Source organism: Drosophila mauritiana, chromosome 2L (genome assembly GCF_004382145.1).
Source record: "Drosophila mauritiana strain mau12 chromosome 2L, ASM438214v1, whole genome shotgun sequence".
Lineage (NCBI taxonomy): Eukaryota > Metazoa > Arthropoda > Insecta > Diptera > Drosophilidae > Drosophila > Drosophila mauritiana.
In genome coordinates this window covers 13,518,209-13,546,094 of record NC_046667.1, presented here as the reverse complement: position 1 = coordinate 13,546,094, position 27,886 = coordinate 13,518,209, and the positions used below count along the sequence as shown (strand labels likewise).

At 42.4% G+C, this 27,886-nt stretch overlaps 6 protein-coding genes across 7 annotated transcripts in view; 2 read left to right on the top strand and 4 right to left on the bottom strand.

Annotated features, from left to right (window-relative positions):
* LOC117140259 (centaurin-gamma-1A) overlaps positions 1–27,886 on the bottom strand; it is a 53,620-nt gene that overhangs the window by 18,701 nt on the left and 7,033 nt on the right. The window contains exon 1 of one of the 2 annotated variants that reach the window (XM_033303080.1): positions 107–825. The exons of the other annotated variant lie outside the window; for it this stretch is intronic. Within the exon in view, the coding sequence (XP_033158971.1) occupies positions 107–278 (172 nt within the window). The 5' untranslated portion in view covers positions 279–825. Of the gene's footprint in view, positions 1–106; positions 826–27,886 lie in introns of those variants that run through there. 2 annotated transcript variants of the gene reach the window in all.
* On the bottom strand, positions 20,347–21,267 carry LOC117140302. Its single transcript, XM_033303149.1, has 2 exons — positions 21,062–21,267; positions 20,347–20,998 (listed from the first exon to the last, which is right to left on the bottom strand). The coding sequence occupies exons 1-2, from the start codon at positions 21,259–21,261 to the stop codon at positions 20,446–20,448; spliced, it is 753 nt and encodes a 250-aa protein (XP_033159040.1). The 5' UTR covers positions 21,262–21,267; the 3' UTR covers positions 20,347–20,445.
* On the bottom strand, positions 21,637–22,703 carry LOC117140280. Its single transcript, XM_033303112.1, has 2 exons — positions 22,523–22,703; positions 21,637–22,427 (listed from the first exon to the last, which is right to left on the bottom strand). The coding sequence occupies exons 1-2, from the start codon at positions 22,665–22,667 to the stop codon at positions 21,679–21,681; spliced, it is 894 nt and encodes a 297-aa protein (XP_033159003.1). The 5' UTR covers positions 22,668–22,703; the 3' UTR covers positions 21,637–21,678.
* Positions 22,828–23,872, bottom strand: LOC117140287. Its single transcript, XM_033303125.1, has 3 exons — positions 23,743–23,872; positions 23,511–23,676; positions 22,828–23,455 (listed from the first exon to the last, which is right to left on the bottom strand). The coding sequence occupies exons 1-3, from the start codon at positions 23,846–23,848 to the stop codon at positions 22,864–22,866; spliced, it is 864 nt and encodes a 287-aa protein (XP_033159016.1). The 5' UTR covers positions 23,849–23,872; the 3' UTR covers positions 22,828–22,863.
* On the top strand, positions 25,321–26,238 carry LOC117140343. The gene is made up of 2 exons (XM_033303195.1): positions 25,321–25,426; positions 25,491–26,238. The coding sequence occupies exons 1-2, from the start codon at positions 25,357–25,359 to the stop codon at positions 26,195–26,197; spliced, it is 777 nt and encodes a 258-aa protein (XP_033159086.1). The 5' UTR covers positions 25,321–25,356; the 3' UTR covers positions 26,198–26,238.
* LOC117140312 lies at positions 26,849–27,756 on the top strand. Its single transcript, XM_033303161.1, has 2 exons — positions 26,849–26,988; positions 27,057–27,756. The coding sequence occupies exons 1-2, from the start codon at positions 26,910–26,912 to the stop codon at positions 27,710–27,712; spliced, it is 735 nt and encodes a 244-aa protein (XP_033159052.1). The 5' UTR covers positions 26,849–26,909; the 3' UTR covers positions 27,713–27,756.

Here is a 27,886-nt window from a genome sequence, read left to right as displayed (position 1 = left end):
GAATTCTGCGAAATTGTATAGTATAGCATAGCCCCCTGGTTTCAAATTGAACTTTGACCCGCTATGTCCCCAACTTTGGTCGCTTTACATCGACACTGTACCTCACCTGATTTACGTTTCTCGCTGCGGTCGGGCACCACCAGACTCTTGGCCCTCTTGACCCTCAGGGATCGTCTGCGGATGGAGCGGAGAAAGGCCTCCGGCATCCGGGAGAATCGCTGCGGAGTCTCCGGAGCTTTGGCCCTCTCCGGCAGGAAGAAGTTCTTAACCGCCAACATGTTGCTGCTGCTGTGTTAACTGTTGCTCTTGACGGCTTTTCTTGGCCCTGTTGGCTGAGTTCTTGTTGCTGCTGCTTTGGCAATGAAATGTGTTTTTGCGTTTCTGCTATTTTTACGCCGCTTCAGTGTTATTTATCTGGTGTAATCCTTTTTGTGCGCCTTGGTTTTGCTGCGCTTCGCGTATTTATTTATTTTTATTCGCACTTATTGGCTTCCTCGGCCACATTTTAACAACTTGTTTGGTCTTGTGATTTTGAATTTGCATTTTAGCACATAAATAAACTGTATGGTGACTAACACACTTGGTCACTATGCAATGAAAGCACAAAAACTCTTCGTGAATGTGTTTGTTTATTATTTATACAACTGACGACATTGATTTGCTGCTGCTTTGGTTTTTATACAATCCGACTGACGTTATTTCATCAAGTATCCAACAAAATTGCGAAGCCGAAAAAATTACGCGAAAAACTACGCGAGGGCCCTAACGCAGATACAACTGAGAGATCTAGTATCCGTGCGTACGTCTACATCGAGTGCTGGTCGAAACACAACTGAATGCGAGAGCCACCGTCGTGCAGGGCTGACGAGTAACAGCGCTCTGTTGGACAACAGCAGCTGTTGCTGCGCTGTTGCCACGTGCTGTTAGCAGCTGCAAAGGTAATCGGCAGGTAAACCAAATGGTCTCGGGAGCCAGGTTTCCCATTCCCCCCGACAGCTTGTTGCAGATACTCGAGGAAACACGATACCCCTGCTTCCGGAAGCCACCCAGTGACTTTGCGACATTTATCGGCATATAAAAAATACATTCCAGAGCGCTTTTTATAATTTCCATTGCGCATTTCATAAAATATGTGCCAAACTAAAATATAAATATATATCTCTAGATAAATTATATATAATATATATTGAATAGATATTGTATAGTGAATGTTTTTAGCTTGAGTTGTCGTAAAACATTTAATTTATTAAATCTTCAATGATGTGGCGAAAACAAAACTGAAATTCTTATTCGAACATATCAAGTGAGTCTTTTGCTCATAAATTTAAGTTCCATCTACCTTGCACTTAACAAGTTAAGTGCATTAAAAATTTGGCTGCAACGCAATTTGTGACTAATTCAGTGCGTTTAAAAATAAATACTTGTTTACATTGCCAGGTATCGTGAAGCTCATTCCCAGATAAGACCAAGCTAATTTAATAATGGCCAACAAACAAACCACGATCTACGATAAGCGATGTTAAAAACTGCATATCAAAATTAACAGCGGTAAATCGTATACGTTTAACAGTAACAGCGTAATGTACACTCTTTAAGAGAGCGTATAAAAGCAGAATGTTTTCCACTTGGGGGATGATGACGCAAAAGAGAGCCTCGAAGAGAGAGAGTAGGTGACGCAAAAGAGTGGCCATAACAAAAACATCATACGGAAATCAAAATGCAATAATAAACATTTAGCTAGCTGTTGTTGAAGACTATCATGATGATGCAGATGATGAAGTCCAAGATAATACTGCTTGGGGGATACTGATGCAGTTCCGCCAACCATCCCCAACCCATCTCCACCCCATCTCCACCTCCATTTTCATTTCCAGCTTCCGCCGCGTGGAAAACTGTGCAGACAGCGCTTTGTTGCTATTGTTTTTAGTTGGGGTTTCGGTTAGTGGGCCGCTTGGGGCACCTCGTCTTGTTTTTGTTATGATGCCGATGCCAATTCACTTCCTATGGAGCGAGATGCTGGCGGGGATTCACCGTATGCACCATATGCTCACCGTATTTTATCAGGCACAATAATTTGTCGATTGTTTTTTTATGCAATATGCGAATGCACAAGGTGTAAATCGAAATTTAGAGGTGGCTGCCAGGCTGATTGGTCAGCGGAATTGCGGTGATTTAACCATACTAATAATATGTACCAATCAGGTGTAAATTGCATACAGATTCGTACAAATTAACTGAACTCCCTGTGCTTTGTGGCCAAACTTAAGCTAGGAATATATGTATAACAATCCAAATCAGTAGCAGAAACCAATGCCTCGGTCGTTTGCTATCATCCCCAAGATCATCCGTGTTGCCCCAGTTTATCAAAAGCTAAGCCAACCCGGCGATAAAGCAATATAAATTATAATCTTTTGTTGAGCAACAAAATGCAGTTTGCTTTCAGATTACATCTTCACCATTGTACCAGCACAGATTGCCTTAAAAATGCGAATCCCAAAAGCCAGTGACACGTGAACTGCATTATATGCTCGATAATTGGACACGCTCGCCACTTTTGCTCGACTCACTTATCGGGGCCACACTCCGCACTTTACGGATACCAACCATCCTAAAAACCGACTAACCAACCAACCCGATCCGAATCCCAAGCAGGGACACACTTTGCGACTTAATTAGACGACATCAGCGGCAAGCGACATTGAAATACAAATCAGCAGCGGAAGTGGGAGTTGGTTGGAGTAAAGTGCGGGGAGGTACATACATCCATTCACGGCAAGACATCGCACGCGATTGCAGAGGAACCTGGGTGGGTGGGTTCCTCAGATGTAAACCACCCTCGGAGAAAAACTATGCACTGAAAAAAAAGTTGTCAGAAGAGGAGGAGAGTGTCTCTATAACAGAAAGTATCTAAAAATGTCTTGTAAGTTAATTTCAAGACCTTGTTTAGTTATTAGATAAATTTATGTAAACGTGCCTATCATGATAATCATATCATAAAGTTCATACGTTTAGATATACATATTTTATTTCAAAGTAGAAACAAAGTAACCTTAAAGTCCAGACCGAAAGTTCTAGCAATTAATTATTTATCTATTCTTTAATAAAACACTAAATTTATTAGTGTAATGAGGAACCAGGCTGGGTGCGGCTACTACTGAACGTACATTTTTTTTATGGAATTTTAATGGAATTTCTAATCAACCTGCGACACAAGACTCCGCCTGGCAGAAGGGCGCGTCCGTCCGTCTGGGTCGCGCACCCCGAGAGGATTTCCCCTCGCGGGTCGACGACTTGCCCAGATTTCATTGAGGAATGTTGCACGAAAAACACGCACCGCATTCGCCAGGGGGTTGCAATTGTGGGTGGGTCAAGCTGTGGCCTTCGGCATGTGCGACACTTTCCATTTCAATTGTCCCAGTTCCGTTCGCTTTGGCCCTGAATGAAATCATCGAGATAAAATGGCAAAAGAAAAAAAAACAGTGCCACTCAAATGACGTTAATAAAACAGCTATTTGGGCTTTAAGGGTTAAAAAGTAGCAATACAGTGGCAACTTTGACTCCCCCTTCGCTAACAGCCGCGGGCTAATTAGAACCTGAGGGTGCTATGGTCGTTGTAACTTTAGGGTGTCACCGATTCCACTCCTCCAACTCCTGCGCAGATCCCCTTTCACACAAGAGCAATTCGTTAGTGCTTTTAATTGCCTGCAAATGTTTTGGCCAAGGGTGTAGTTGGATTTTTAGGGGATATCTAGTTTTATTTCACAATAAATTTACTTTCGAAATAAATCCAAAATCAAAAATACATTATTATCTCATTTTGGATACCAAATATGAGAACTACCGTGCCTACCAGTTAGCTTTGATTGGTTATCACTAGATAATGTAATAATTAAAAACTCCTCAAAATAAATTTGCAACTTTTTTGATCTGATATGAATCCCTCTGTGGAAAAGCAACTCTGTAAACTACAACCCTGTCCAGTTGTGACTGCCAACAAATTGAGCTTCCCTCGCCGGCAGTGGAAAACCACGAATCCTGCACCCTAGCATTGAAATTTGATACTTTTGCAGTGGTCCACCCACTCGGAGCTTGTTGGGCCAATATTTGCCGGGCTTAGCAGAGTCCATTGTGGTGACTTTGACACCCACCCCGTCCAGAAACAAAAAAGGTCTTTCTAGGGTTAAAGGCGGAAGCATACGATTTGTCATGATGTATGAAGACCCATTTATTTGATTTAGTTGAGTGCATTTGATGTACATTTGATTATATTTAATATTCAGATTTGCCATGCAAAAAGGGGAAACAAGCAAGATAGCAAACAAGAAGATTTCGGAAAAAAGGAGGAAACTATGGCTCATTTGCATTGGAAATAAATGTGTTATGAGCTTTTTTTTAGTGGGTCAGCACAAATCGCTTCACACATGTCTTTGCGCGGGCGGAAATATGATTCATGATATATTCCAAAATTTCAAATGAATATTCGGCTCGTACGTCTCTCAATGCGTAATCTTTCTTACCAAGGGATATAAATAAAGTATTTCGCTATCATATAAAACAACAGAGCTTAAATTGTTTTCTTAACTGAGTTAAGAGTATTACAGGAAAGGATTACAAACGTATTGGGCATCTTTTTTGAACCCTTCGCATTCGTTGGCAAATTGCATTCAATGCTCATCATCCAAAACTAATTTCGTATTCATAATTTTCATAATTTGCATGGAAAGTCATTTACAGTTTCTAACCCCAGGGCCAGCCTCACATTTTCCATTTTCCTCGGCTGCAATTACCAGCGAATTAGTTCTCACGCCAAAATGCGCTTACACATTGGACATGGGCAACATGTGAGAGGGGTGAAGTGGAGTGGGGTGGGGGGTCTCCTTCGAAAACCCTTGCCATAATTAATAATTCATAATTTTCCCGAAAGTTACTGCATTTGCCAATTTCATTTTTAAACGAGCCCTTATAATGAAGCGTGAAAGAAACATTAGCGAAAATGTTCGGAAATCCATGAAATTGCAGAGGGAACAGGAGCACGGCGATTTTTCTTGAGACATGACACAATTATTAGGGTTAGAAGAGTTACGGTTTATGGGCAGGCAAAAAGTACCCCCCTCCGTTCAAGTTGACATCGCTGTCTGTTCGTGTAATCACAAACGCTCCATCGCCGCCCCTTTCCATCTTGCACTTTTACGCAAATTGAGTTGATTAATTTAAATGTGGCGATAAGTGGGGAAGTGGCGGCGGGATTGGATTGGTGGGTTAACTGTGTTGGCCAAAGGGCAGAATTGCAGACGGCAGAAAATCAATAAATTTAATGGCCCAACCTGCGGAGACGAGCTTGCCCCCAAATCCGAAAACCCTGCTCCATCAAGTGCAGACATATGAATACTGAATACCTAAAAAACATGTACATTTCGAATGTACCCTGTATCTGTATCTGCACATCTGTATATGTATCTGCATCTGTATATGTATCTGTATATGTATCTGTATCTGAGTGTCCGCTTGTTAATGCAAATATGTTAAGTACCGTTGGAGCGGCGAGGATGAGGCAACTTTGCTGAAGGAGCAGCAGCAGCAGTATCTGTATCTGTGTCTGTATGTGTGTGGCAGCCCCAAAACTTCGTTCGCAGCTTCTTAACTCCAGGAGCCTTTATACAAAAAAATGTAAAACTTACTCGGAGAGCTGCCTAAGGCAAAAAGCAGCCCAATTCAATTTTGTGCCCCTAAAAAGATTTTCATAAAACTCAGCAAAAAAAAAAAAACTGAGCAAAGTGGAAGTTGAGCATACTCTTTAAAAAACCTAAGATATTAAAACTTAACAACTAACTTGTTGAAATGAAAAGGACACACACTAACACTAAATTTGTTTAAGACATTGTATTAATGAAATTTTTAACTCTAAAACACAAATATTATATTATATGTTATTAAAGAAATAACTGCAAATATTATACTGATAAACCGTTTAGCTTAGAGTACCAAGACTGTTGTTTTATAGAACTCAAAGTGAAGATGTCTCAATATCCTTGAAATTCTTGGGGAATCCCCACCTCCATAGGGTATTTATTTTATACCCACCCGTTTGAAGTGCAAACTCCATTCAAATATTAAATATAATTCCCCATCGTTTGCTCCATTTTCGCTTCCTTTTGCCTCGCGGCAATTTTTCCCGAGAGAAAACTGAACAAGACCCACTGCCAATTGAAGCCGAAATATGAAAATTATATTCTTATAAATCGCAAGCAAGTGAATTCTCAATTTTTGCGTTTCTTGAAACAATTAAATTATATACGCTTTGCATATGCAAAACCCAATTATTTACACACGTAAATTCGGCAAGAGCACAACTGACGCAAGTTGCCAGCAAACTGAACTGAACTCAACTGAACTGAACTGAAATATATACATATATCATTTAGTGGAGGTGCGCAGGAGGGGGGGTTTGTTCCATACCATATAAATTGTTTTTATTCAGGGTCAGTGGGTGAGGAGGAGAGCTGTTTTGGCCCTTGTGTTTGTTTTGTATTTCTACTTATTTTTACTTATTTTTACAATGCGTCTTCTTTCTGTAAATAACGCATCACAATTCTTACAAAGCACGAAAGATCTCACTTAAACAATTTGTTGAGGGATTTAGTGGGCTAAATATTAGGGTATATGGTGCAATACACGATATGTGATACATCAAACTCGCATTCGAAAGAAATTTCTAAAATTAGATGCGAAAATGATAATTGAATATGGCCAATGGTAATTGAGTATAACAAATTGAATGAAATCATGAATATGCAAAAAGAATACAGTGGGTAAGAAAGTTAAATTTGCTCTAATAACTCGTTTAAGATATTTACACTTATATATTTAAAGATATTTAAATGATGCTCCATAAAGTGGTATCTTTATCACTCATATCGATTCTGCCATAACCAAACTTTCAACTATTTTAAAAAACCTATTCCATTTCTCCTTGCACCGAATCAATTCGTCCCTCTTCGAATGTCGATGGCAAGAAAACTAATTAAAATTTCACATGTACAGTTTTTTTAGGGTGTTTCCCAACCAGATCTTGGTGGGCTAAACCGAAATCGGGGCACGCTCGAGTGATTTTTCCTTTCACAGGACACGGTCAAAGTTCAAATGCGCAAAACGCACTAAGTAGGGGTAAGAATTTCGCAAGAAAGAAGATCAAATAAAAATGTTTCCAATATTTTTGGACATAAATTCAATTTCGTTCCTCTTTTATTATTTTTTGGCCCAACAATTTTGAGGGGTGTAACTGCAAATCTTTTTTGGCAGATCTCTCAAGGTCTGCAATCTTGGGGATGCAATTTTTTTTTTTAAATGGCGTGCAAAATTTAATATTGAAAAAATGATTCTGACATTTTGACGCGAATTCCCATTCTTTCTTTCCGATTTTTTATGTGGTGTTGTGAGATCAGATGACGGTTTTATGATCGCATTACGAAGATAGAAAAGAATCCCAAGTTGTTCACTTCATTTTTCTGTTTCGCAGATACAGTTCTCAAAGGATTTGTTGCGGCTGTCTTAGGAATGTAATTTTAACGCAGAATTTATGTAAGTACGTAATATTTTATGCGATGTACAATTCGCTGCAGATAATTGGTGATTTCATACAATAAATACAACTTTTGAGTCAGCTCATCCAATGATATCAGAGCTTTAGCAAAGCAATTGCAAATTTTTAAATGATGTGACTCACGAGGTGACTAAAAATCTCTGAATAAGTAATTGATGCAATCGAGCTTACCTGAAAGAAAGAAAAAGAAGAAAATTAATTTAACTCATGAGACGCTGCTTTTGATATATCTTTGAGCAGTAATAAATTGGGTAAATTATTCAATTTCCCCCATTTAAGAAGAAATCCATCCTCGATTTACAATTTTACCCGTAGCCACCCCGCAGTAACCTAAATCAACAATGAAAATTGCGAACAAATTGCCGGAAAAAAAAGAAATTTCAATTTCTGCTAAAAGGAAACCCATTTTTCATGCGAAAACCCAAACCAGAATGCGGAATTTTCTGTGCCAAAAATTTCGGAAATTTGTTTGCCAAATCAATCAAATAGCTGAGCGATCGGGGGATCATTTGTGCGTTGAATTTTTCACTGTCACGATCTTGCGGGACATCAGAGGAACATCAGTGCGTGCAACCCCCTTACACGAACGCATTCATCTTGCGGCTTTTCAGTTGACTCCTTGGACATGCGATAAGACTTTGTGATACGGAGATACTAAAACTAAAAAAAAGGACATGCAATTGATACTTTTACCCCTAAAAAAGGAAGATAGGAAAAACTGCCAGAAGAAAGGTTTTCCCGACCACTGTTTCCGCAGGACACATGACGCGTGTCCCATTTTTGGCCAGTCACTCTAATGCATAATTGCGGGTTCCACTGACAAATCGCTGGAAATTAGTTAATTATATCCACGAAACGAACAAATTCCCTCGCGGCGCAATTAAAATAATTGAAATTGAAAGTGGAATCGCCAAGGGAGGAAAAAAAACCCACAAAAAAGGCAATTAAACAATAAAGTTTACACGGCATTAAAAATGCAGCAACACCAAACGAGGAAAACATCATTTAAAGCTGTCCGCTTGAAAGTTAGGGTCTGCATCCGAAAACAGGACAAAGGACAACTGGATGAGCGGGTTGAGTTCCGGTTTGGGATTCGGATTTCGCGACCCAGTATGGTTAGCAACCCCCGCTCGAACGTTTTGTGTGATTTAACTTGATGGACATGCGTCGCTTTTGTCGCCGAAGGACAATGCAAGTCCTGCATAAGGATACCAGTGGCAGGATACCAGTACGCTCCCGCTCTTCATTAGCGGACTGGGCAAACAATGCAGCCGTGACTCGTTCAAGTGTGCTCATTAGCAGGGGAAGGGTTGGAACCCCTAACAACACAGCTTATCCTTATCAAATGCAGTGCACGTTTTTGCCTCGGAATTATTTATTTTGCGCTCTATATATGTACATAGATATTTTTTTTTACTTATCAAAGAGACACGTTCCATCGCCGGGCTCATCCCCCTCGGGCGATCTGAGATAATTCAAAGCTCATATCTTGATGTTATGAAATTTCATGTCCACCGCAGCAGTTATGGAAAATCATCATCGTCGAGCGAGCAGAACTGCCCAGCATCCGTCCAACCCGATTCCAACATCCATCCACTTTCCCTTTAATGTTTGCCCAAAACGTCATCTACTTCAAAGTTCGTGGTGGTCCTGGGTGGTTGGGTTGGATTTGGGTTATGCGGCAGCTGTTGGCCAGCAGGATTGAAGGCATCTATCTCATATCTGGTCTGCTGGTGTGGAAAGTGTCGGTGAAAGTGATGAATAAAAACGTATGCAGATGAGTCCATTGCGGGTTTGTTATGATTATTACAGCTGCTGTTTGACCAGCGCAAGGGGCATTGGTCCTTTGTCCCGCTCAATTCGAAAGTAAAACACGCATTATGCAAACTAATTGTTTATGCCCCGAAAGTGTGCCGTAAAAATCATTATCTCTAACCAGAGAGATGTTCCGAGCATGCTTTAATGGGATAGCCACACTTAGTGTTTGAGGTTCGGTCACGTACAGTCCGGATAAAATAGGATGTCATAACTTGTTAGCAGGATATTTGTAACGCTCCCTTAATCTCTGATGTCAAGGAATTATGTATTTTTGATATATATATATATAGATTCATACATTCTGCAGCAATTTGTGTGCTGTCCACTTCGACAAGGCACTTATTTTATGAATCCCAGCTCATTTGCAAGTCCAATTATAACCTTTACTTCTACTTTTGGCATATCGAATCGGGCGACATCTGAATTACTACAATCAACTTTGTCCTTTGCCGTATATATCCATGCCTTGGCATTCCTTGCCTTTCATGTACAAATGGCAACCATTTCCTTAGGCCCATTTCTGGACTATAATTTTTGATTTGAGGCAATTTCCGTTTACAATCTGTATAATTGGCGCATGCTATAAGCGATTTGCTGCAGTTGTCCCAGTCGCAGGACAATGACCGAAGGTCCGAGAACAGTACAAGTCTGGTTGGTATATTCATATTTCCACCATTGACCAGGTCGCTATGCGGCTTCTGTTGCTCTGCTGGCTTGCGTGTCGAATTGAGTGGCAACTGCCAGGATACACATACCACTACCCGCGGTGCAATTGTCCTGCGCACGAGACACGCGTCATATTTTAATTATGACAGCCGGCCAAAAGGACTTCTGTCCGTCCTGCTGCCGGGGCGTTTCGCTCTGTCCTGCCTTCCGCCAGTTCATCCGTCGGTCAGTAAGTCAGTCGGCATGTAAGTCCGGAACAAGGACACGCAACAGCCATGAAACGGAAAAGGGGTTGATCTGTTGGCTTCGGTGCGGAAACCGGAAATACCTCGATTCACCTTTGTTGACAGATTAGTGGCGATCGCCGCGTGGTCCATAAACTTGACATTTTTATTTGACACCTTGATTGTCTAAGCTGGCCACCACTTTTTGTGGGTCTATGTGTGGGCTTATTGTTACAGGATTCTTTTGGCGTTCTTTTCGTTTTCATTGCAGGCAAATGCAAAGCCCACATTTTCATAGAATCGGCACGTTCCATAGGCCATAAAATGTACTCAATGCTCCCGTTTATATATAATATTTTTTTTTTGCATACACATACATGCCGGAAGCATTGTCCTGGCTAAACAAACTATAACTAATGAGTGCACTTTCTGCACGCTGAGTGGTTACATTTTTAGCAAAAATGTTCCAATTATGCGGGCCGTTCGAGTCAAGGTGCAAAAAATAGCGCGGCACTTGACAAATGCCCAGTGGTTCAGTGGTTCAATGGTTTAGTGGAGGGATGACGGGCATTTCGACTCCTGGTCCGCGGAGTATTGCACATGCCCGAGCAGCGGGCAGTCCAGGATCTCCCCTATCAATGCACCGTAGTCATGTAGTCATATATAGTCATATAGCAATGCATAACCCCCGCCATAACTCTCGTTCCTAGTGGGCCTTGCGTGCTCGCATTAATTTCATTACGCTGCATTTTCCTCATTACCCGACTTGCATTTTATTTTAATGAACTGCACAAGTCGCGTGTCCTGCGCCGCGTATCCAGAGCGGGATTTTAGGCGAAGCGCAGGCGCAGACAGTTTAAGTGCCACACGCTTTCCAGGGGTGGACGGTCGGACAGTGAGTCAGTCAGTTGACCAGCGGTCAACTGGCGTCCCAGTTCGACGTTCCAAAAGGGGTTGACGAGATGCAGAGCGTTTGATTGATTACTCAACTGACCGTTGAGTGGACTTAATGGCCATCAAAGCCTAATGCCATTTGTCAATTGTACTTCGGTCTCATTTGCATGCATTTCGGATTAGTTTGACAGGGTAATCGAAATAAGTACACTACATACAAGAGGGGATCGACTGCTAAGTATGCAGATCGCAACAAGGCATTGATGTTCTTTGCTCAGTTATGAAAGTATATATAGTATGTTGTATGACATAATTATCAAGCTTAATTGAAGAAACTTCCTTATAAAAGTTTCCTTGCAAAAATACTATTTGTTGAATGTTTAAGCCAGTTTTCTTTTCAGGTATCTCATCCCTTTAATCCGCTTCTAAAACCAATCGATTCAATGTTTTCGCTTTGCTATTTTTCCACAACAGGGCGTGCTCTATTTTGGCTTAGAGTTGCATGCCAAAAGATTTTTCCGCATTGACGTTGACAGAATGTCAGGCCAGGATTTATGTCCTGGCAGGTAGGCTGCGTGGCAAACAGTTTGAAAAAAAAATACAAAAAAAAAATAAAGGCAGAACAGCGGCTGTCATTCATGGACTTGTCCAAATGCGGGAAATTCCGTTGCGTTTGCGAATGCTGGCCATTTTCGGAATCTGATCCTGTAAATGCTGAAATCCCTTTAGCTCTGCCCTGCCGAGTAATTAGTCGCCTGTCAGCGCTTGGTGTGTGCTGCGACTTAGGATCCTAGCCAGCTAGGATTTGCCACCTGCGCACACACATAAGAGCTGCTCGAATGTCCTGCGGCAGGCGTAATCTATCAGCGGCAAAAGGCAACAATGTGCGACACATTCCCCTTCCAGGGAATGTCCTACATTTGATGAAATGTCTGTGTGCCAAATGAGAAATCGCCATGTGCTGCAGCTCCTCCATTATGTTCGTGGGCCAGAAGTAGGCTCTGCCCCCGTTTACGGACTGCATAAAAAGGATAACATAGTAAACATCAGCAGCAGCAGCAGCTACTAAATGAGTTTTGCTCTACATTGAAGTCGATGCAGAGCTGCTCCTCTTTATCCCGATGCCATTGTATGCCAAAGTGGGTCGGCGGTTTGTTGTCGCAAAACTGTCGCTCCCTCAATGCCCAACTCACAATGTCCTGACAAACATACACCATTGCCATAAAGGACGAAACTCTTCCATCTCCGGAATAGGGAATCGGGAGTCCTGTCACGTCGCAGGCGACGTCAGAACAAATTAGCTTAAATGCGTCTGGGCTTTTGTCCCTCGGCTCACACCTTCTTCGCAGATTTACGAGACAGTCACAATCGCCCAGACTCAATCAGCTGCCTGTGTAATTGGCTTAAATCGATTTGATGATCTGTGACGATCGATTTGATATAATTGGGCATAAGGTTCTGCAGATTTTCAAAGGAAAAGGTTCGGCGACAATAAAGTATGTTAAAATCTCAGTTTTCTGAAGAATTTTTTATGCTACAATGGAGCTACTTTGGTTTTTGAAATAAATTTGTTAGGTAAATTAAAACAATTAATTTTACGGCTTTCTAAGTAGTTTGCAACAGAAGTAGAAGGTTGTGAAGAATTTATAACTTTTTCACAATAGTTGAAAATATAACTAAAGGCATCTGAAAACTTAAGGATTATTGTGGCCTGCGCAAACCCACAAAATCCAACTAAACGCTTTTTGTAAAAACCCCAAGACAGACTCTTAGCCGAAAATTCCCAAGAAAGCCATTGTGAGCTGTCTGTCACACAGCACAACTGTAGTTTTTTAAACTCCAAAATAAAATGAGAGCAGGAGAATTGTAAATGAAATGAGCTCGTTGCGAAACGGCAAAACATTTTCAGCCTCAATTGCATTCGTTGGACGGAGGATGGAGGAACAGGCGCGGGAACAGGCACCACTGCGAGGAGGGAAGCCAAAGGCAGACATTCAGTCGGCTACTTCCTTGACACGGACATAAAAACCTAAATAGTTAATCCTTTTCCTTTTTACAGGCCCGCCAGAAGATTGCGAAAAACGCCCGAAGGCGCAGGCCAAGGATGCTGAGATGCTGGGATGCTAGGTTGCTGGGATGTGAGTGCCGGTGGAAGGGGATCCTGTGATGGTGAGCCTGTGAATTTGTCAAAGAGTTGTGCAAACATTCGGGGGAACGGGTAGCCGAAAACAAGAGCAACAACAAATCGAATGCAATCAAAATTAAAGCGCTTAGAGCTGTGACAACAGCGGGGCAAACAATCGCCGAGCCGTAGTAAGGAGCGCAATCCTTTCGGGGATTTCGCACAAAGCATCCCTGGGATGTCCTGCCGGCAATTTAAGCGAATTAAAACGGAGTTCGTATTGATTTAGGTTATTTTTTTGTTGCCCAGCTCCGAATAAAAACGAAATACCCGACGAAGGACGAAGAAATCTCCTGCTGTGGCTTAAGAAAAAAATTATATATAGAGTATACACAGTGTATTGAAGAAAACAGAGCAAGCTAAGGGGGGAAAACATGCAAACAAAAACAAAAATACGGCACTCGAAGCGTTTAACTTTGGCTTAAGTGTTTGCCAGGACGTGCCAGGACGAAACCCCTTTACTTCCTACCTGACACGGCCCAAAACGTGCAACGTTGCAATGGCTGCGGTGAGCGGCAACCGAAAAAATCCCTCCAAGTGTCATCGACACTTGTGCGGCTGCCTTAAGGGTTGTGCCCCCTCGCGGGCAGAGGAACTGGATCCGCATCGGGATCGGCAACCGGAACAGGATCGATGGAGGGAGCATGCAGGGCAACAGTGCCACAGGATGGGAATGAGGATGAGGAGTAGGCCTGAATGTGTCGCCTAAGTGCTAATAATTGTGCCCTCGCACAGTTGGCGGTCGTCTTCGCTTGGCAAAGGGATAAAACGAAAAACTTGAACCCAAATCCTTTCGAGACTTCCAACAGCTAAATGCTTTAAGGATTTGCACATTAATAGGAAAAGGACGAGAACTCCACCCAGTTAATTTGGGCAAACTTTGTCGTTCTCAAATGTATAATAACTGAGATCTGATCTAGAGGCGGAATATTTATATTGCGATTATTGCGATAGGTACAAATTATCGTAATTTGTGGTGATACAAAACTGGGAAATGATATGTTTACTATAAGAAACTAGTTATATTTTAGAATTTGTTTGTCTTGAATGAGCATTAAATCTTGTTCCTATGTACAAAGAATTTATAGATATGCAGTTTCGTTCACATTTCTTCCACTCTGCATATTGCAACAATGAAATCCATTTGTGCAAAAACCCAAGGCTTTAGCTCTCATTGAGTGATTAATGATGATCAAAATCCGCACTAAACTATAAACCCTATGAATGTAAGTTCAATTCATTGACCAGAATTTGCTCATTAGTGGTATGGGCCATTGGCACATCCTGATCCGTGTTGAACATCAAAGAAGTCGAGCATTGAAACATTTTTTGCCTGCCTGTCCACTCCATTAGTGGCGAAAAAAGATCCCCATCATTAGCCAAAAACTCGACACATGATGGATGATTAATGATCCTTGGTCCTTTGGGCCAGGACATGCGCCGGAGTTCAGCACTCAAGTGCAAACCACTGAATCGTAACGAATAAATCATATCGGAAACCGCAAATTGATCGAAGTTTGATGACATTCGGGAAGAGTTTCCATATTTTTTGAGCTGTCTTTCGTTTTTTTCCAAACCTATTTGTTTCTTAGTCCGGCTTCTTTGTGTTCTTTATCAATGTGCTCTCATCTAAGAAATTACTTTCACATAATTTGTGTTGTCATTACGCCGATCCTATGATTTATTTCCATTCCTTTGGATCGTGCTCATCCCCTTGCGTAGATAAAACAGATCGATTACCGCTTTCTTGAGTGGACCGAAATCGGATCAGATATAACCGCAAAGAATACAAAAACCTTTAAGGACTAGCCGCTCGAAATGGAAACTTCAGTGACACAATGCAAAGTTAAACTGCTGAAATCCGATGTTGGAATGGGTAATCAACCACAACCGCAAAGGGAAAGTTATCAGTGATCAAAAGATTTAAGGGCGATTAGGGAGAACATTACAAATTTTATTTACCCAAATCATAAATAATAATAGACCTGAAAAACTTAAAGAACAATTAATATAGATACACCTATATATATATATGTGATATTTTTAGTCATCCAAATCAGTTATATACTCAAATCGTTATCAGAAATTGTTAATACGAGAGTAATTAGTAAAAATACAAAAATACACTTAAATTTGATGCTCAAACTTCCTTCCTTTCACACCTCGCAGATGTGATTCCGCCGTCGTGTACTTCCTCATCATCCGCAGGATCTGTCGGCAAACATTAGATGTGAGGCAGGAATCGGCTTGACTCCTAATCCCGACAACACGAAAAAGCTAAACTGGGAATCGCGTAGTGAAAGGAACTTTAATTACGTCTAATTATTCAAGCGTAACATGACGGGATGAGGCGTCCCAGGACAGCCAGGATTACAGACACTCTCACACAATTCGGGCACGACGGACAGCTATTCGTCGTCGTCTGTCGTGTCAGAAATCCAGGATTAAACATATGTAGATCAGAGAAGAAGACCCCTGCCAGGGGGGCAGATTTTTTTCCTCCTTTTTTTCCATCTTGGCTTGCAGCTTGAGTAACCGCACGGTGGAAAAAAAAAATACATCAAAATTCGAAGGACAATGCCTGGCAGCACATCCTTATGAGATTAAAAATGCAAATCAGCTGAAGGCAGCCGCAAGGAAAATATGAAGAGTCCTAAAGGACAAGGAATGACGTTGCACTTGGGCAGAGGGAAATTGTAATTGTTGTCTGTTGTCGGATGAGGAGGATCAGGACGAGGATGACTGCGTTGTGGCCTGCCCAGAAACATGACAGCTTCATGTGCGTGTGTTGTGGTGCGCCTGGGCGTCCTTAGGCAGCTGCGCATGCACCGTGGATGATGAGACTGATGTCTTGGCGGTTGCACGAGAATTTGTGCAGTTTTGCATTGATTTTCATTAGCATTTGCCGCTTTACCATTTTTTTTTTTCACATTTTTTGTTTATCCACATGGAGGATTTTCGGAAATTTTTTATGCAGCCGCTAGAATGATTTGACATAATTTTGATGAATGACTTGTGCTGGGTTTGAGATTGTTGCCATAGCTGCTGACATGCGAGGATAACTTCATTTCGTCATGGTTATGTGGTATTGCAAATGAGTTGAAAGAAGTTTGGCAAAATGTCACAGAAAACTCGCTTGGGAACCAAGAGTTAGTAGTATTAAATAGCCAAAACATTGCATTTCATATGATTTATTGCGTGTTAAAAAGTTTGCAACATTCCAAAAATATTTTAAAGGATCTCTAATACTTTTATACAATTTACGGAAAATTCGAGCATCAAAAATTTCTTTACGATAATATTCACAAGTTGATTTTTTTTCTCATATTCATCTAAATACCCAAATGTTGCTTTTCGTGTCCCATAAAATCCTAACAAATGCTCTTAATGAAACATAAAATTAACAAAGCATTGCAAACAATTCGAGCACAGATTGTATTTTGTAGCATTTTCGAATTCAAGGGTCTTAACCCTGCGACCCAAAGACAATGGCGCCAAAGGGTTAAAGGTGTAAACATTTGACAAAAATGTCACATCAAAGATACGGATATGTATGCCCTGCAACAGCTGTCCATTGCTTGGAACTTCAGATGGTGGTAGAACTGGCAAGGAAAGCGGCAGGACACCTCCTTCTTTGTCATGTTAATGGAGCAGCTTGCTCCGAATCAGATTTGGACTAGGAAACGGTATTGGAAAAGGACTCACAATCGCGACCAACTGCAAGTGTCTGCATTTCTTGGTTTGACAGCTGTCAAAATGCTAATAAGTCATATTCAGTCTCCGCGAGTGCCTCCTTGTGCATGCCAGGCAAGGATTAAGGAATGTAATTGAGCTCACTGATTGATTGATTGATTGATGGTTGGACAGTCGGAGTGCGAAAGAGTAAAGCTAACGCACATGTGGGCTGGTTCATTAGAGGTACCCGCAGATATGAAAATGATGCGGTGCATTGATTAGCAGTATTTATAACGAGATTGGAAAAGTAAATTTGACATTGACATATAGCTATATAGTATATTTAAGTTTGAAGATGGTGTTTCTATAAATGCGGTTAAGGTATCTTTAAGTTGGCTTAAGAAATATTAAATTGCCGTCCATCAGCGTTTTGCTATTTATCAACTTCTGCAGTTCATCAAAACAAATACACTAACTGTCTGAAATCGGCAACCTCAACTCCTGGAGGAACATTAATTGATTAAGTCCCCTTCTAGCCCACCTTTGGGGAATTTCTCAATTAAAGCAGCCAGCAGAGCAACAAATTGATTGATTCCTATCACTCGGCACCGAGGAGAACGAGAGAGGTTGGGCTTAAATAAGGAGATAAGCCCAAGTTGCAGACATAGCAACCAAGTAACAGAGAACAGACTGCAAGTAAAGGATGTAATCCTGTTAGGCAAAACTTTGGACAGGCCTCGAGGACGAACTTCTATGGCAACCCATCTGCAGCTCGCAGCAAATGCGCAATTTTCAGCTTGACTTGGCGCATGAAACAAATTCGAGATGAGAACAGGGGCATGTCAACCTTAATTGAAAAAATAAAAGTAAAGCGTACAAAACTGAGCCGCATCCTTGCAACTGTTTGCCGCATCCTTTCTGCTCCTTCGCTATATATATTTTTTTCTTTTTTACGGCGGCGGCTGTTCATTTACAGGACAGCGCACCTTTTCTTCGCGTGCGATTTTCAGGAAATTGCGCTGCTCAATTACAGCGAATCCTTGCGCTGGGTATTTTGAATTTTCTCATCTCGTTTTCACCGTTGACTTGGCCAGCACAATTGCCGCGAAAGGGGCACAGGACGCAGGAGTCGCGATCTTACTACGTTTCAAATTAAAACCCATTTAATGCGCAACAAGAGGGAAAACAACGACGTCAGCTTCTCTAAGTAAACAAAAGGATATTCCATATGCGAGGGCTCGACCTTTGTCGTAACCCATTTTGTATCTTATCTCGTTCTCTGGTTTGGCACTCTATGATTTATTTCGCCCCCTTTCCGCTAATGAATCCTAATTCGAGTGTTCAACAATTCAGTGCATCATAAATTTTAAGTTAACCCCAATTTCCTGGCAGTCAATCCTTCTTTGGCACAAGAGGGTTGCCTCGAATGCAAATATTTACGTCTTTTGCCAGTGTGGAAAATGAAAAGCAAAGCTTTGCACTCGCTCTTTCAATTATCCTTGTGGCAGGACCGGTGAAAGCAGGTGGGGCCTGAGCCTGAAAGCGCTCTGAAAGCCCAAAAACAAGCGTTGGCAATTAAAATTGGTCTAAGGTGAGCTGCAGGGATGTGGGCCACTTCAAAGAGGGGATTTTGCGAGTCAGTTAAGTGGTTAAAACTCGCTTTAAATGGTGAAATGGAAATATGGCAGGAACTCCAGCTAATTATCTTACACACTTAAAAGCGGCCTAGAAAATTAAATTAAAGAAGAGCAAACTAATTAAAAAGTTTATCTGACAAGTGAACAAGTTTCTTAGACAGATGTGATGGTTTTCTTGTTAGCAAGGACTTTGAACCCATAGTAAAAACTATTTTATTTTAAAATATTTTATGTACTATGACCTCAGAAAACTTCAAACCTTTAATCTTCCCTATAAGTAAACAATCCAAGAGTTCTTTCCTTTATTGGAGTACCACTGAGGACCCTGCTTGAGATCCTTTTGGAATATTTTCCTACCTCCAGCTGAGATCCTCATGTAGCCACCCAGGGTGCCTCTGGCATATGCAAAAACCAACACTTAAGTGTCTCATTGAAAATGAGATGAGTTCAGTAGATTTTTATGTGGTCATACACAAATCGAGGCTAATCAAACTAGGCCAAGCGATGCCCGGAGCACTGGTATATTCAGCTTAGGAATTTAATGGCTTTTGGAAAATTGCCTCGTAAATGTCAACAAATGGATGGGGTTGGGTCGAATTCGCTAGTTTTTACGTTTCTATGGGCTATGGGAATGTGGCCAAAAAGTCTGCTAGTCGGCAAGGACAATGCTCAATGCAACAGACTGTCTGGTAGGTCGTAAAACTTCCTTCCAGACAATGCCACAACCAGCAGGACATCCCACAGATGGGCACCGAGCACCGAGCACGTACTCTTGACAAAACCCAAAGCGGCTTTTTGTTTATTTTTGCATTATGACAATCTCTTGAGGAGACGCAAGGTGTGTCCTGAAAAACACACATAGAAGAGAGAAAGATGGCTCGTAAATTGCAAATGAAATGAGCCAAAACGAATTCCATTGCGGTGAAAGAAAGCCGAGGAGTTTGAGCAGAGCGTTCTGAGTGGGACCAAAAAATCCAGGAGATTCACACTACAGTACTCTGAACTAATTAACAACAAATGATGACATTAGACCGCAATCTAAAAAATAATCTCAACGAAATCGGAAAAAGTCTATGAAAAGAGACAGTGACACAAAAAAACATGAAGCAGCTGCTGGCTGGCAACGCCACTCGCAAATCTGAGGCTAGAAAGTGTTGGACCGAAAATCAAAGGACCACCCGTTGAAGTCCTGTTGCGCCAGGACTCGTGCTTCGCTTTTGAGCCCGGCGATTGAGATGTCCTGCTGGTGCTGCTCGGCAGCGGTTTTCTCATTTCCCAATCCGATTAGGGACTTTGCTTTCGATTTAGGGAATTCTCGGCGCACAAAGATCAACAATAATTTATGGTCGAAAGTGATTAGAACACTTAATGGAGGTCCCCAAAAATAGTAATTGATGATGAAAGCCGGGAATATTTCATATACTCACTGCCAATCAACGAGAAATCTAATCGAGCTTACCTGCAAAGAGAGTAGAAAAAAATGATTTATTAATGCTTTAATTATAATTGAGGAAACTGTTTTTAAAATAGATATTTAGCCATATAAAACTTAATGTTAGCAAGATGGCTCTTAAGTTTTTATTATACTGATTTTTATTCTTATAGCTATGATTGTAAAATGTTTCTAAGAATAATAAAACAATGGTAAAATACAAGTAGTTCCATTTAATTTGTTATCAATTGATTATATAGACAATTTATTCACATTTAAACACTTGGAACACCTGGCAATCGTTTGTTGCCAGCACTTCAGCAAATAGGCTCCACCGGCAAAATTCCCTCGACCAGGCCCAAAATGATAGCGGTAATCTCATACCAGGCCAGATTATCCAGAACCAAATTCATGGGCGGCACAATAAGCTCCTCCATAAATTGAGAAACTTCCGTGGGGTTGTCATTGATCATGATATCGAGATACTCCCGGATCAGATCGTTGATGAACTTCGTATACAGACGACTGTTCATAAAGCCCGTGGTCTGCGACTTTGCCTTCTCCAACTCCCAGTTGACCTTCCAGCTCTTAACGTACACTCCACTGGTGGCCGACTTTGGGCGAATAACGAAGCTGCCGTAAGCTCGGAAGTTAATCAGCTCCAGACTGAGGGCACCGTCACCCCACAGGGAGAAATCGGCACCAAATAGATGAGCCAGGAGATTTAGTTTATAGTTTGTGCTCTTTAGGGAAATCTTAGAGAAGTTCATGTCGAACTTAATGGTGTGCAAAACGTTGTTCCATTCCAGCTTGGAGAACTCGTAGCCATCCAATCCCTCGATAATCAGATCGGTGAAGTTTCCATTGCATCTGCGGTTTAGTATAGTTCTATTAAGAATAGCTCCTATTTGTGAAGTTCTTGCTTATAATCACCCAAAGTTCTCAGTTCTGATGCCGATTTCCTTGTAGGCCATCTGAGCCGGGGCCAAAATGGGAACCCCTCTGGCCGGATAGCCACATCGCATCTGCAAACGCAGGAACTCCGTCAGTTCGCGCAGCTCATCATCGAAGAGCTTGGCGGAGCCCAAGGAGCAGCACAGAAGGGCCACAAAAATTACACAAGAAGTTCTCATCGCGAATGCCAAATAGGAACTGCTAATGTTTAAACAGTACAAGTAGTTTTTTCCCTTGCCTAATCAACAAATAACGATTAGCCACTTAAGTAGCGAGAAATCGATAAGATTGGATTAGGCAGGTGCAAAAGAGATAATCGATGTGTTCCCAAATTCATTTGGAATCCAAAATGTAACAAAATGCTATAATAAACATAAGTTATTCTGTCTTTAAACCCAGCCCTACTTATAATAGCTATTCAAGGTTTTTTTGTTTAGACAAACCACATTCGGTGGATTCAGTGCATATAATTACAGATTGATTTTGGATATTGGAGCAGGAAATGAAAGTCCAATGGGATTCCAGAAATAAAAACCCCAAAAGTAGACCAATAATTGAATATATCGACAAGTGTTTATTCACAGTTTTCCCATAGTTTAGGCCCATGGATCGGCGGAGGGATCGCAATCAACGACAATCGGATCGTCCTCACTCTCACCATCGCTGCTGGACAGGATCAGGTCCACGAGGGTCCAGAAGTCCTTGCCCTTCAGCATTTTGTTCACTCGCGGCACGATGGCGTTCTCGATGGTCTCGGAAATGGCGTCCTGGTTGCCATTGATTCCCTTTACCACGATGTTCTCCAGCTGGCTGTTGATGGCGCGGTTGATCTTGCCATTGCCCATGAATCCAGTGATGTCCGAAGTCACGGACTCCAGCGAGATGGTGGTCTTCAGCGAGGTGATCTTGGCGGAGCCCCACAGCATGGGAAGCTTGTACTTCAGGGTGCCAGCAATGCGCAGGTTGACCAAGTCGAACAACAACTCTCCGGATCCCTCGTACTCCACGGACAGACCCAACTGGCGCAGGGCATCGATCAGCGTATCAGTGTCGTACTTCTGGGCGGTGGTATCGATGTTCTTGAACAGGAAATCGAAGGTAATCTTGCTGGTGATCACGTTCAGCTTGAACTTCTGGATCTTGAAGTCATTCAGTCCGGCGATCTTGAGGCGGAACACATGGTTCAAGGTCTCGAAAATGCCCTTCTTGAAGTCCAGGTCGAATTCGTTGACGCGAAGAGGAGCCAGAACGGGAATGCCATACTGGGGCCATCCGCACTCCATCTGCTTCTGAAGCTTGCGGATGAAGCGACGCGCCTGCCAGGACACAATGAACTGGGGGGCAACTAAAGAATGGGTTTCAATTTTGAGTCGGTTATATTAAAATTAAGAACGACAATGTTTGTCATTAGAATCAATTAAATAACATTTTGAGTCTCACCATCAATTCCCTCCTGGGACTCCACGACCAGATCGATGTCACCATTCTGATCCGCCAGCTCCAACAGACGCTGCTCCACCTCGTTGGGCAGAGTGCCGGCGGCACAAACGGCCACCAGGCAGGCCAAGACTACCAGGAAACGCATGCTTGATTGTGACTTTTAGCAACTGAACTTGCTACTGAATTGGCCAACCCCCGGACAGAGTCTTATATACCAAAATCCCCAGCAGACGATAACGCGTAGAAGGTGATATTGAGCGGAGATAGCAGACGGAATGGGGACTAATTAAAACGTAGATCGTGGACTCGTTTGAATTGCTTTTTATTGGGCGGGTGCTGCCTTAGTCTAGCTTCTTGGACTCAATGGCCAACCAGGGAGCGGGAGTGGGATTGCAGCTGCCAGTGGTGGCGGACAGCAAGCTAAAGAGATACCAGATCTTGTGGCCCGTGAGATGCGCATTGACCAGCGGCACAAAGATCTCCTCGATCTTGTCGCTGATCTGTTCCTGGTTGCCATTGATGAAGGCCGGGATCTCCTTGTCGAGCATGTCGTTGATGAATTCATTGATCCTTCCGTTTCCCATAACACCGCCAATGTTCGAGGATACACCGCCCAGGCCGACGGCGCAACTGAACTTGTAGATCTTGATGGAGCCAAAGATGAAGGGCATCTTGTACTTGAACTCGCCCTGAATCGACAGATTCTGCAGGCTGAAGGACAATGGACCCGAGCTCTCGTAGCGGACCGACAATCCCAGCTCCTTGAGCAGATTCACAAAGGTGTTGGTGTCCAAATAGTGGGCGCTGGCCTTCAGCTCTGGGAAGTTGAAGTGGAACTTGACCTTCTTGCTGAAGGTGTAGCTGACCTTCATCTTCTTGATCTCCATACCTTCCAGACCATCGAAACGGAAGCGCAGGAACTGCAGCAGGGTACTAAGGATGACTATTAGACCCACTGATATGATCATTCCAATTAATTATAACTCACTCGACAACCGACTCGGCCAAGTGGATGCGGAGATCAGCATTGGTGTAGGGATCCAGTGGGGGGATTCCGTATTGGGGCCAACCACAAGGCATTTGGTTCAGCAGTCCTTTGATGGCCTTCTTCACCGATCCGTTCAAGATCAGACCCTGAGTATCGGGCTTGGCGGCTGTTTGTTGTGAATCACATTGCAATTAGCCCTATGTTTGGTCAGGTGATGGCTTAAGACACTTACGATTACGCGCCACCAGCTGGTCCCATTGCTCCTCGGTGAGCAGCTCCACATCGTAGGCTGCTACGCAGGCCAGAAGTGCCACAAAAACACAAACGATAGCTTTCATTGTATAGCCAGCCACCTGATTGATTGTCCTAGCCGGTCAGTGGCTTTTATAGCAAAACTTGCGGGATTAGAAGGGTAAGACGAGGGGAAGGGAAGGGATCACTTAACCAGGTTAACAAATACACATGCTAATCGCTGCTTTTGATTAGCGGAGCTGCCATGAACATAACGCCCAATTCACGATAGGCTTCCGATTTAAAACGAAGGAATCAAATCATTCGGCAAGTGGTTTGTAAAAAAAGGAACACTTGTATCGCCTGAGTGGCTTGTTTTGGCTTAATCTCGACGGCCAATTGGCCAATCGAATGTCAATATCACTTAGAGAATATATATTGCCTATCATTGCGATCTGGATTATACACAAATAACTGGGCTACCGGGGGTAAAACTGCGTCAACCACTCCATGCAGGTGTCGGCGGATCACACTCAATGACCGATTCGTATCACTCAGTGGGGGTAAATTCTTTTGTCTTCGGAGCTTCAGTGGCTTTTTTGTACTCTTCAGAACATTAAAGGCGTACTAAAAAGTGATTTATTGCTGTTCTGATTAAGATTTTACAATGGGAACAAACACATTTGGTAAACTACTTATTGATAAATGTATTGGGCTAGGACTGACGTTCACTTTAAGGCCAATAATTCATTAAGAGAGTATTTGACTAGCCACCAGGTGTTAACCGTCTGGATTTCTATATTAATGGATCCATTCGTAAGACCTTTAAATACCCCAGTCGAGATATCGTTCATAAATCACTCAATGCACTTAAAAATCGTTTGATTGTAAATCAATAAACAAACTTTTCGCAGACTTTAGATCCGCAGAAGTGCATGGAGTATTTTAATTCAAAACAAACTTCTGCAGAAGATTAAAATCATGCTACATTTTTGGTATTCGTTTTCAATTTCGATAATTAATTTGTTAGAATGTTTCACATTGGCTTCCACACCTGCAAGACCTTAAAATACCAATTAATGGAAAGTTTTCGTAAGACCAAACTTTTCATACATGAGTACTTTGTAATCGCGAAACCAATGATTTCAAAATCTTGTTTCCAAGTCAACCTATTCGAAATCTTTCGCTTTTTTAAATGGGTTTAGAAAAACACACTTTTCGAAGGCTTTCTAACCATAACCAAGCGGGGACACACCCCAAACAGACTTTGATCTTGACACTCCTCCACAAGCCGGCAATGTTTGTGCTTTAGTGAAAACTGTCTTTTTAGATCTGATCATTTCCTTAGGATAAGTACCTCCATGTATATATAACTAATCATTAAAATTAAAAAATTTGCCAACCGGGGAATCGTTGGCCGAGATAAGACAGCAATAGGCCATCGATTGCACGCCCGGTGGCTAATCAAATCGTTCCCGAGTACGAAGCCCGCTTATCACAACCCCACCTGAAAGGTGGATCGTCTATAAAAAGCGACTCGTGCGACCGGACGACTGAGTAGTATAAATACCGTAGGTACTACGATCAGTCGGTAGGACTCTCAGTCAAAGCAATAATGAAAATCTTCGTGGCTATTTTGGCTTTTGTGGCCGTTGCCAGTGCGGCTTCCGTGGGCCAGCCCATTGGTGAGTATTCTAGATGATTACCAATGCCCGAATATTTAGCATAACTATCCATTTGATTCTCTAGAATCCCAGTCGATCTCCAGCACGATTGTGGATCTGATCGAGGGCATTAAGGAGCAGATGCCCTGTGGCTTTACCAGTGTCGGCCTTCCGCCATTGGCTCCTCTTAGGATTGACCATCAGGATATCAACATCGATAGCAGTGTGCTGAAGGCTCAGGGAACCATTGATCACTTCCGTCTCAACGGTCTGAATGAGTTCGACATCGATGAGATGAAGGTCAACGCCATCACCAGCAAGGTGACCTACAAGTTCACTTTCCGCGACGTGAACGTGGACACCCAATACGATTTGAGTGTGCTGCTCAAGAAGTACGGATTCACTATCAATCTGGTCGGTGCCGGACATGCCAAATTCGCCATCAAGGATATGGTTATCTGGGGCACTCTGAAGTACTCCCTCGGTGTGGTCAGCGGAAACCTGAAGCTGAAGTCATTGGAGGTCCGCACCCACTTGGGTGAGGTTGACTCCGAGATCGAGGGCATCCTGGGCGATGGCAGCATCAACGAGAAGATGAATGAGTACCTGGCCGAGGCCGTGGAGCTGGCCATCAATGAGAACGAAGATCTGATTGCCGATACCATCGAGAGTATTGCCCTGCCCGCCGTCAACAGCGTTCTGGACGACATCAGCATCGCCGAGATCATCTCCGGTGGTGGTGGTGAGGGTGGAGAGAAGGAAGTCTGCATTCCCCCCGAGTTCGACTGGTAAACAAATCATCGGTCATTAAACAACCGTTTATGAATCAAGAATTCGTCACCTGGCTCTTTTCTTTGGGGGAGTGGCTGGCTTTCAGTGGGTTTTTTGATCATTGCATTGGGAAATTTAAATGATGTTTTAAAAAGCTTAATATTTACAACATCTATTAGCTATCATTATATTTCAAAGGCGGTCTAATCTCAAGTTGTGTCCTATCTGTCATAAAACACTTTGCCAAATTATTTCCCGATTAATAAAGCTACTTCACATACACAGAAAGAAAATGTAGATTCATACAAATAAATATAATAAGATATAGCGATTTTCAGAATATGATTTTTATATCAAAGGGAATATCTTAAACCATTGTACTCAATACCTCACCATTTTGTGTAAATAAACAAAAATGTTCATATCGGAGGAATGCCCCTAATATTTTTTTTAAATCTTTATAAACACTAATTTTTTAAGAATAAATAACACACTGTTCCATATTCCAGCCATGTTTTTGTAAATATAAGCTAAGAAATCATTCGCTGTTTATTCACTGTAAATTCAAGTTTTCCTAATAATAAGATTTCTTAATCTAGACACTGATATTTTCGTGCTGTGTACCGATAGATTATCTCAATGGTCGTTTTCCTATATAAGAGGAATGGATTTGGCAAGCTTCGACTAGTGGATTTTGTTTGCCAAAAGAGTTAACTAGTGTTCTGTGCTAAAAATGAAGTCTGCATTCCTGATTGCGCTTATCGTGGCCCTGGCCAGCTGTCAAGGTGCCGAAGTTGCCGAACCTTTGTCAGGTGAGAATATGAAGAAAATATAAAGGAAAATGTAATAATCATATGTATCAATCAAATGTAATTTCCAGCTCAAGAACGCTCTATCTCCAGCGTAATTGTAGACGGACTGGAGGCATTCAGAGTCGTCCTGCAAAATGGTAGCCCGAGATTTGGAATGCCTGTGATGGCACCCATGAAGGCGGCAAAGCGGTCGTTCGAAATCAACTCGGGAGAATTCAGTGGCACCTTTGGAGTTGAGAACTTCGAACTGCAGGGGCTCGATCAGTACGAGATTATCACCATGAACATGGACGTGATCAGGAGTCGCTTGACCTTCAACATCAACTTCGCCAGCCTCAATTTCACCACCGATTACGAGGTGGACATGGGCAGTGGCTATCGCATCAAGCGCAACGGTGGCGCCTTCTTTGCCCTCGAGGATCTGAACATCCAGGGCAGGATTAGCTACTCCCTGGGCGTGTTCACTTCCCAGCTGCGTGTGAAGGATGTCCTGATTTACCCCTCCGTTGGCAATGTCAACTCGCAGATCGAGAACCTGTCCAAGTACCGAATCTTCAATCGCAAACTCAACGAGATCATCGAGGAATTCGTAACCCTGACGGTCAACGAAAACACCGACTTTGTGGCCGCCTGGGTCAGCGAACAGGCCACTCCTATTTGCAACGATCTGATCGGAGACCGAACTCTGAGTGATATCATTGCGATTATTACGGGAGGAAACTAATTAGGCGAAATAAACCCTACATATTTTCCAAACCAAGTGCATAATCCTATTTTCGGTGGTGAAAAACGTGCGGGCCATAAACCATGTGCCCACCAGGGCAGGTGGAAAACACGCCAAAACAACTTGGCAATTTGCTTAATCTAATCTCACAGATTAGGCTTATAATAGCATTTC

Coding starts and splice junctions, on each gene's coding strand:
- LOC117140302 (XM_033303149.1), bottom strand. CDS start 21,261: ATGAGAACTTCTTGTGTAATTTTTGTGGCCCTTCTGTGCTGCTCCTTG. Junction 20,999..21,061: donor ATCAGAACTGAGAACTTTGG/GTGATTATAAGC, acceptor ACTAAACCGCAG/ATGCAATGGAAACTTCACCG.
- LOC117140280 (XM_033303112.1), bottom strand. CDS start 22,667: ATGCGTTTCCTGGTAGTCTTGGCCTGCCTGGTGGCCGTTTGTGCCGCC. Junction 22,428..22,522: donor GTCCCAGGAGGGAATTGATG/GTGAGACTCAAA, acceptor CCCATTCTTTAG/TTGCCCCCCAGTTCATTGTG.
- LOC117140287 (XM_033303125.1), bottom strand. CDS start 23,848: ATGAAAGCTATCGTTTGTGTTTTTGTGGCACTTCTGGCCTGCGTAGCA. Junction 23,677..23,742: donor CCAGCTGGTGGCGCGTAATC/GTAAGTGTCTTA, acceptor CACAACAAACAG/CCGCCAAGCCCGATACTCAG. Junction 23,456..23,510: donor TTGGCCGAGTCGGTTGTCGA/GTGAGTTATAAT, acceptor AGTCATCCTTAG/TACCCTGCTGCAGTTCCTGC.
- LOC117140343 (XM_033303195.1), top strand. CDS start 25,357: ATGAAAATCTTCGTGGCTATTTTGGCTTTTGTGGCCGTTGCCAGTGCG. Junction 25,427..25,490: donor TTCCGTGGGCCAGCCCATTG/GTGAGTATTCTA, acceptor TTGATTCTCTAG/AATCCCAGTCGATCTCCAGC.
- LOC117140312 (XM_033303161.1), top strand. CDS start 26,910: ATGAAGTCTGCATTCCTGATTGCGCTTATCGTGGCCCTGGCCAGCTGT. Junction 26,989..27,056: donor AGTTGCCGAACCTTTGTCAG/GTGAGAATATGA, acceptor TGTAATTTCCAG/CTCAAGAACGCTCTATCTCC.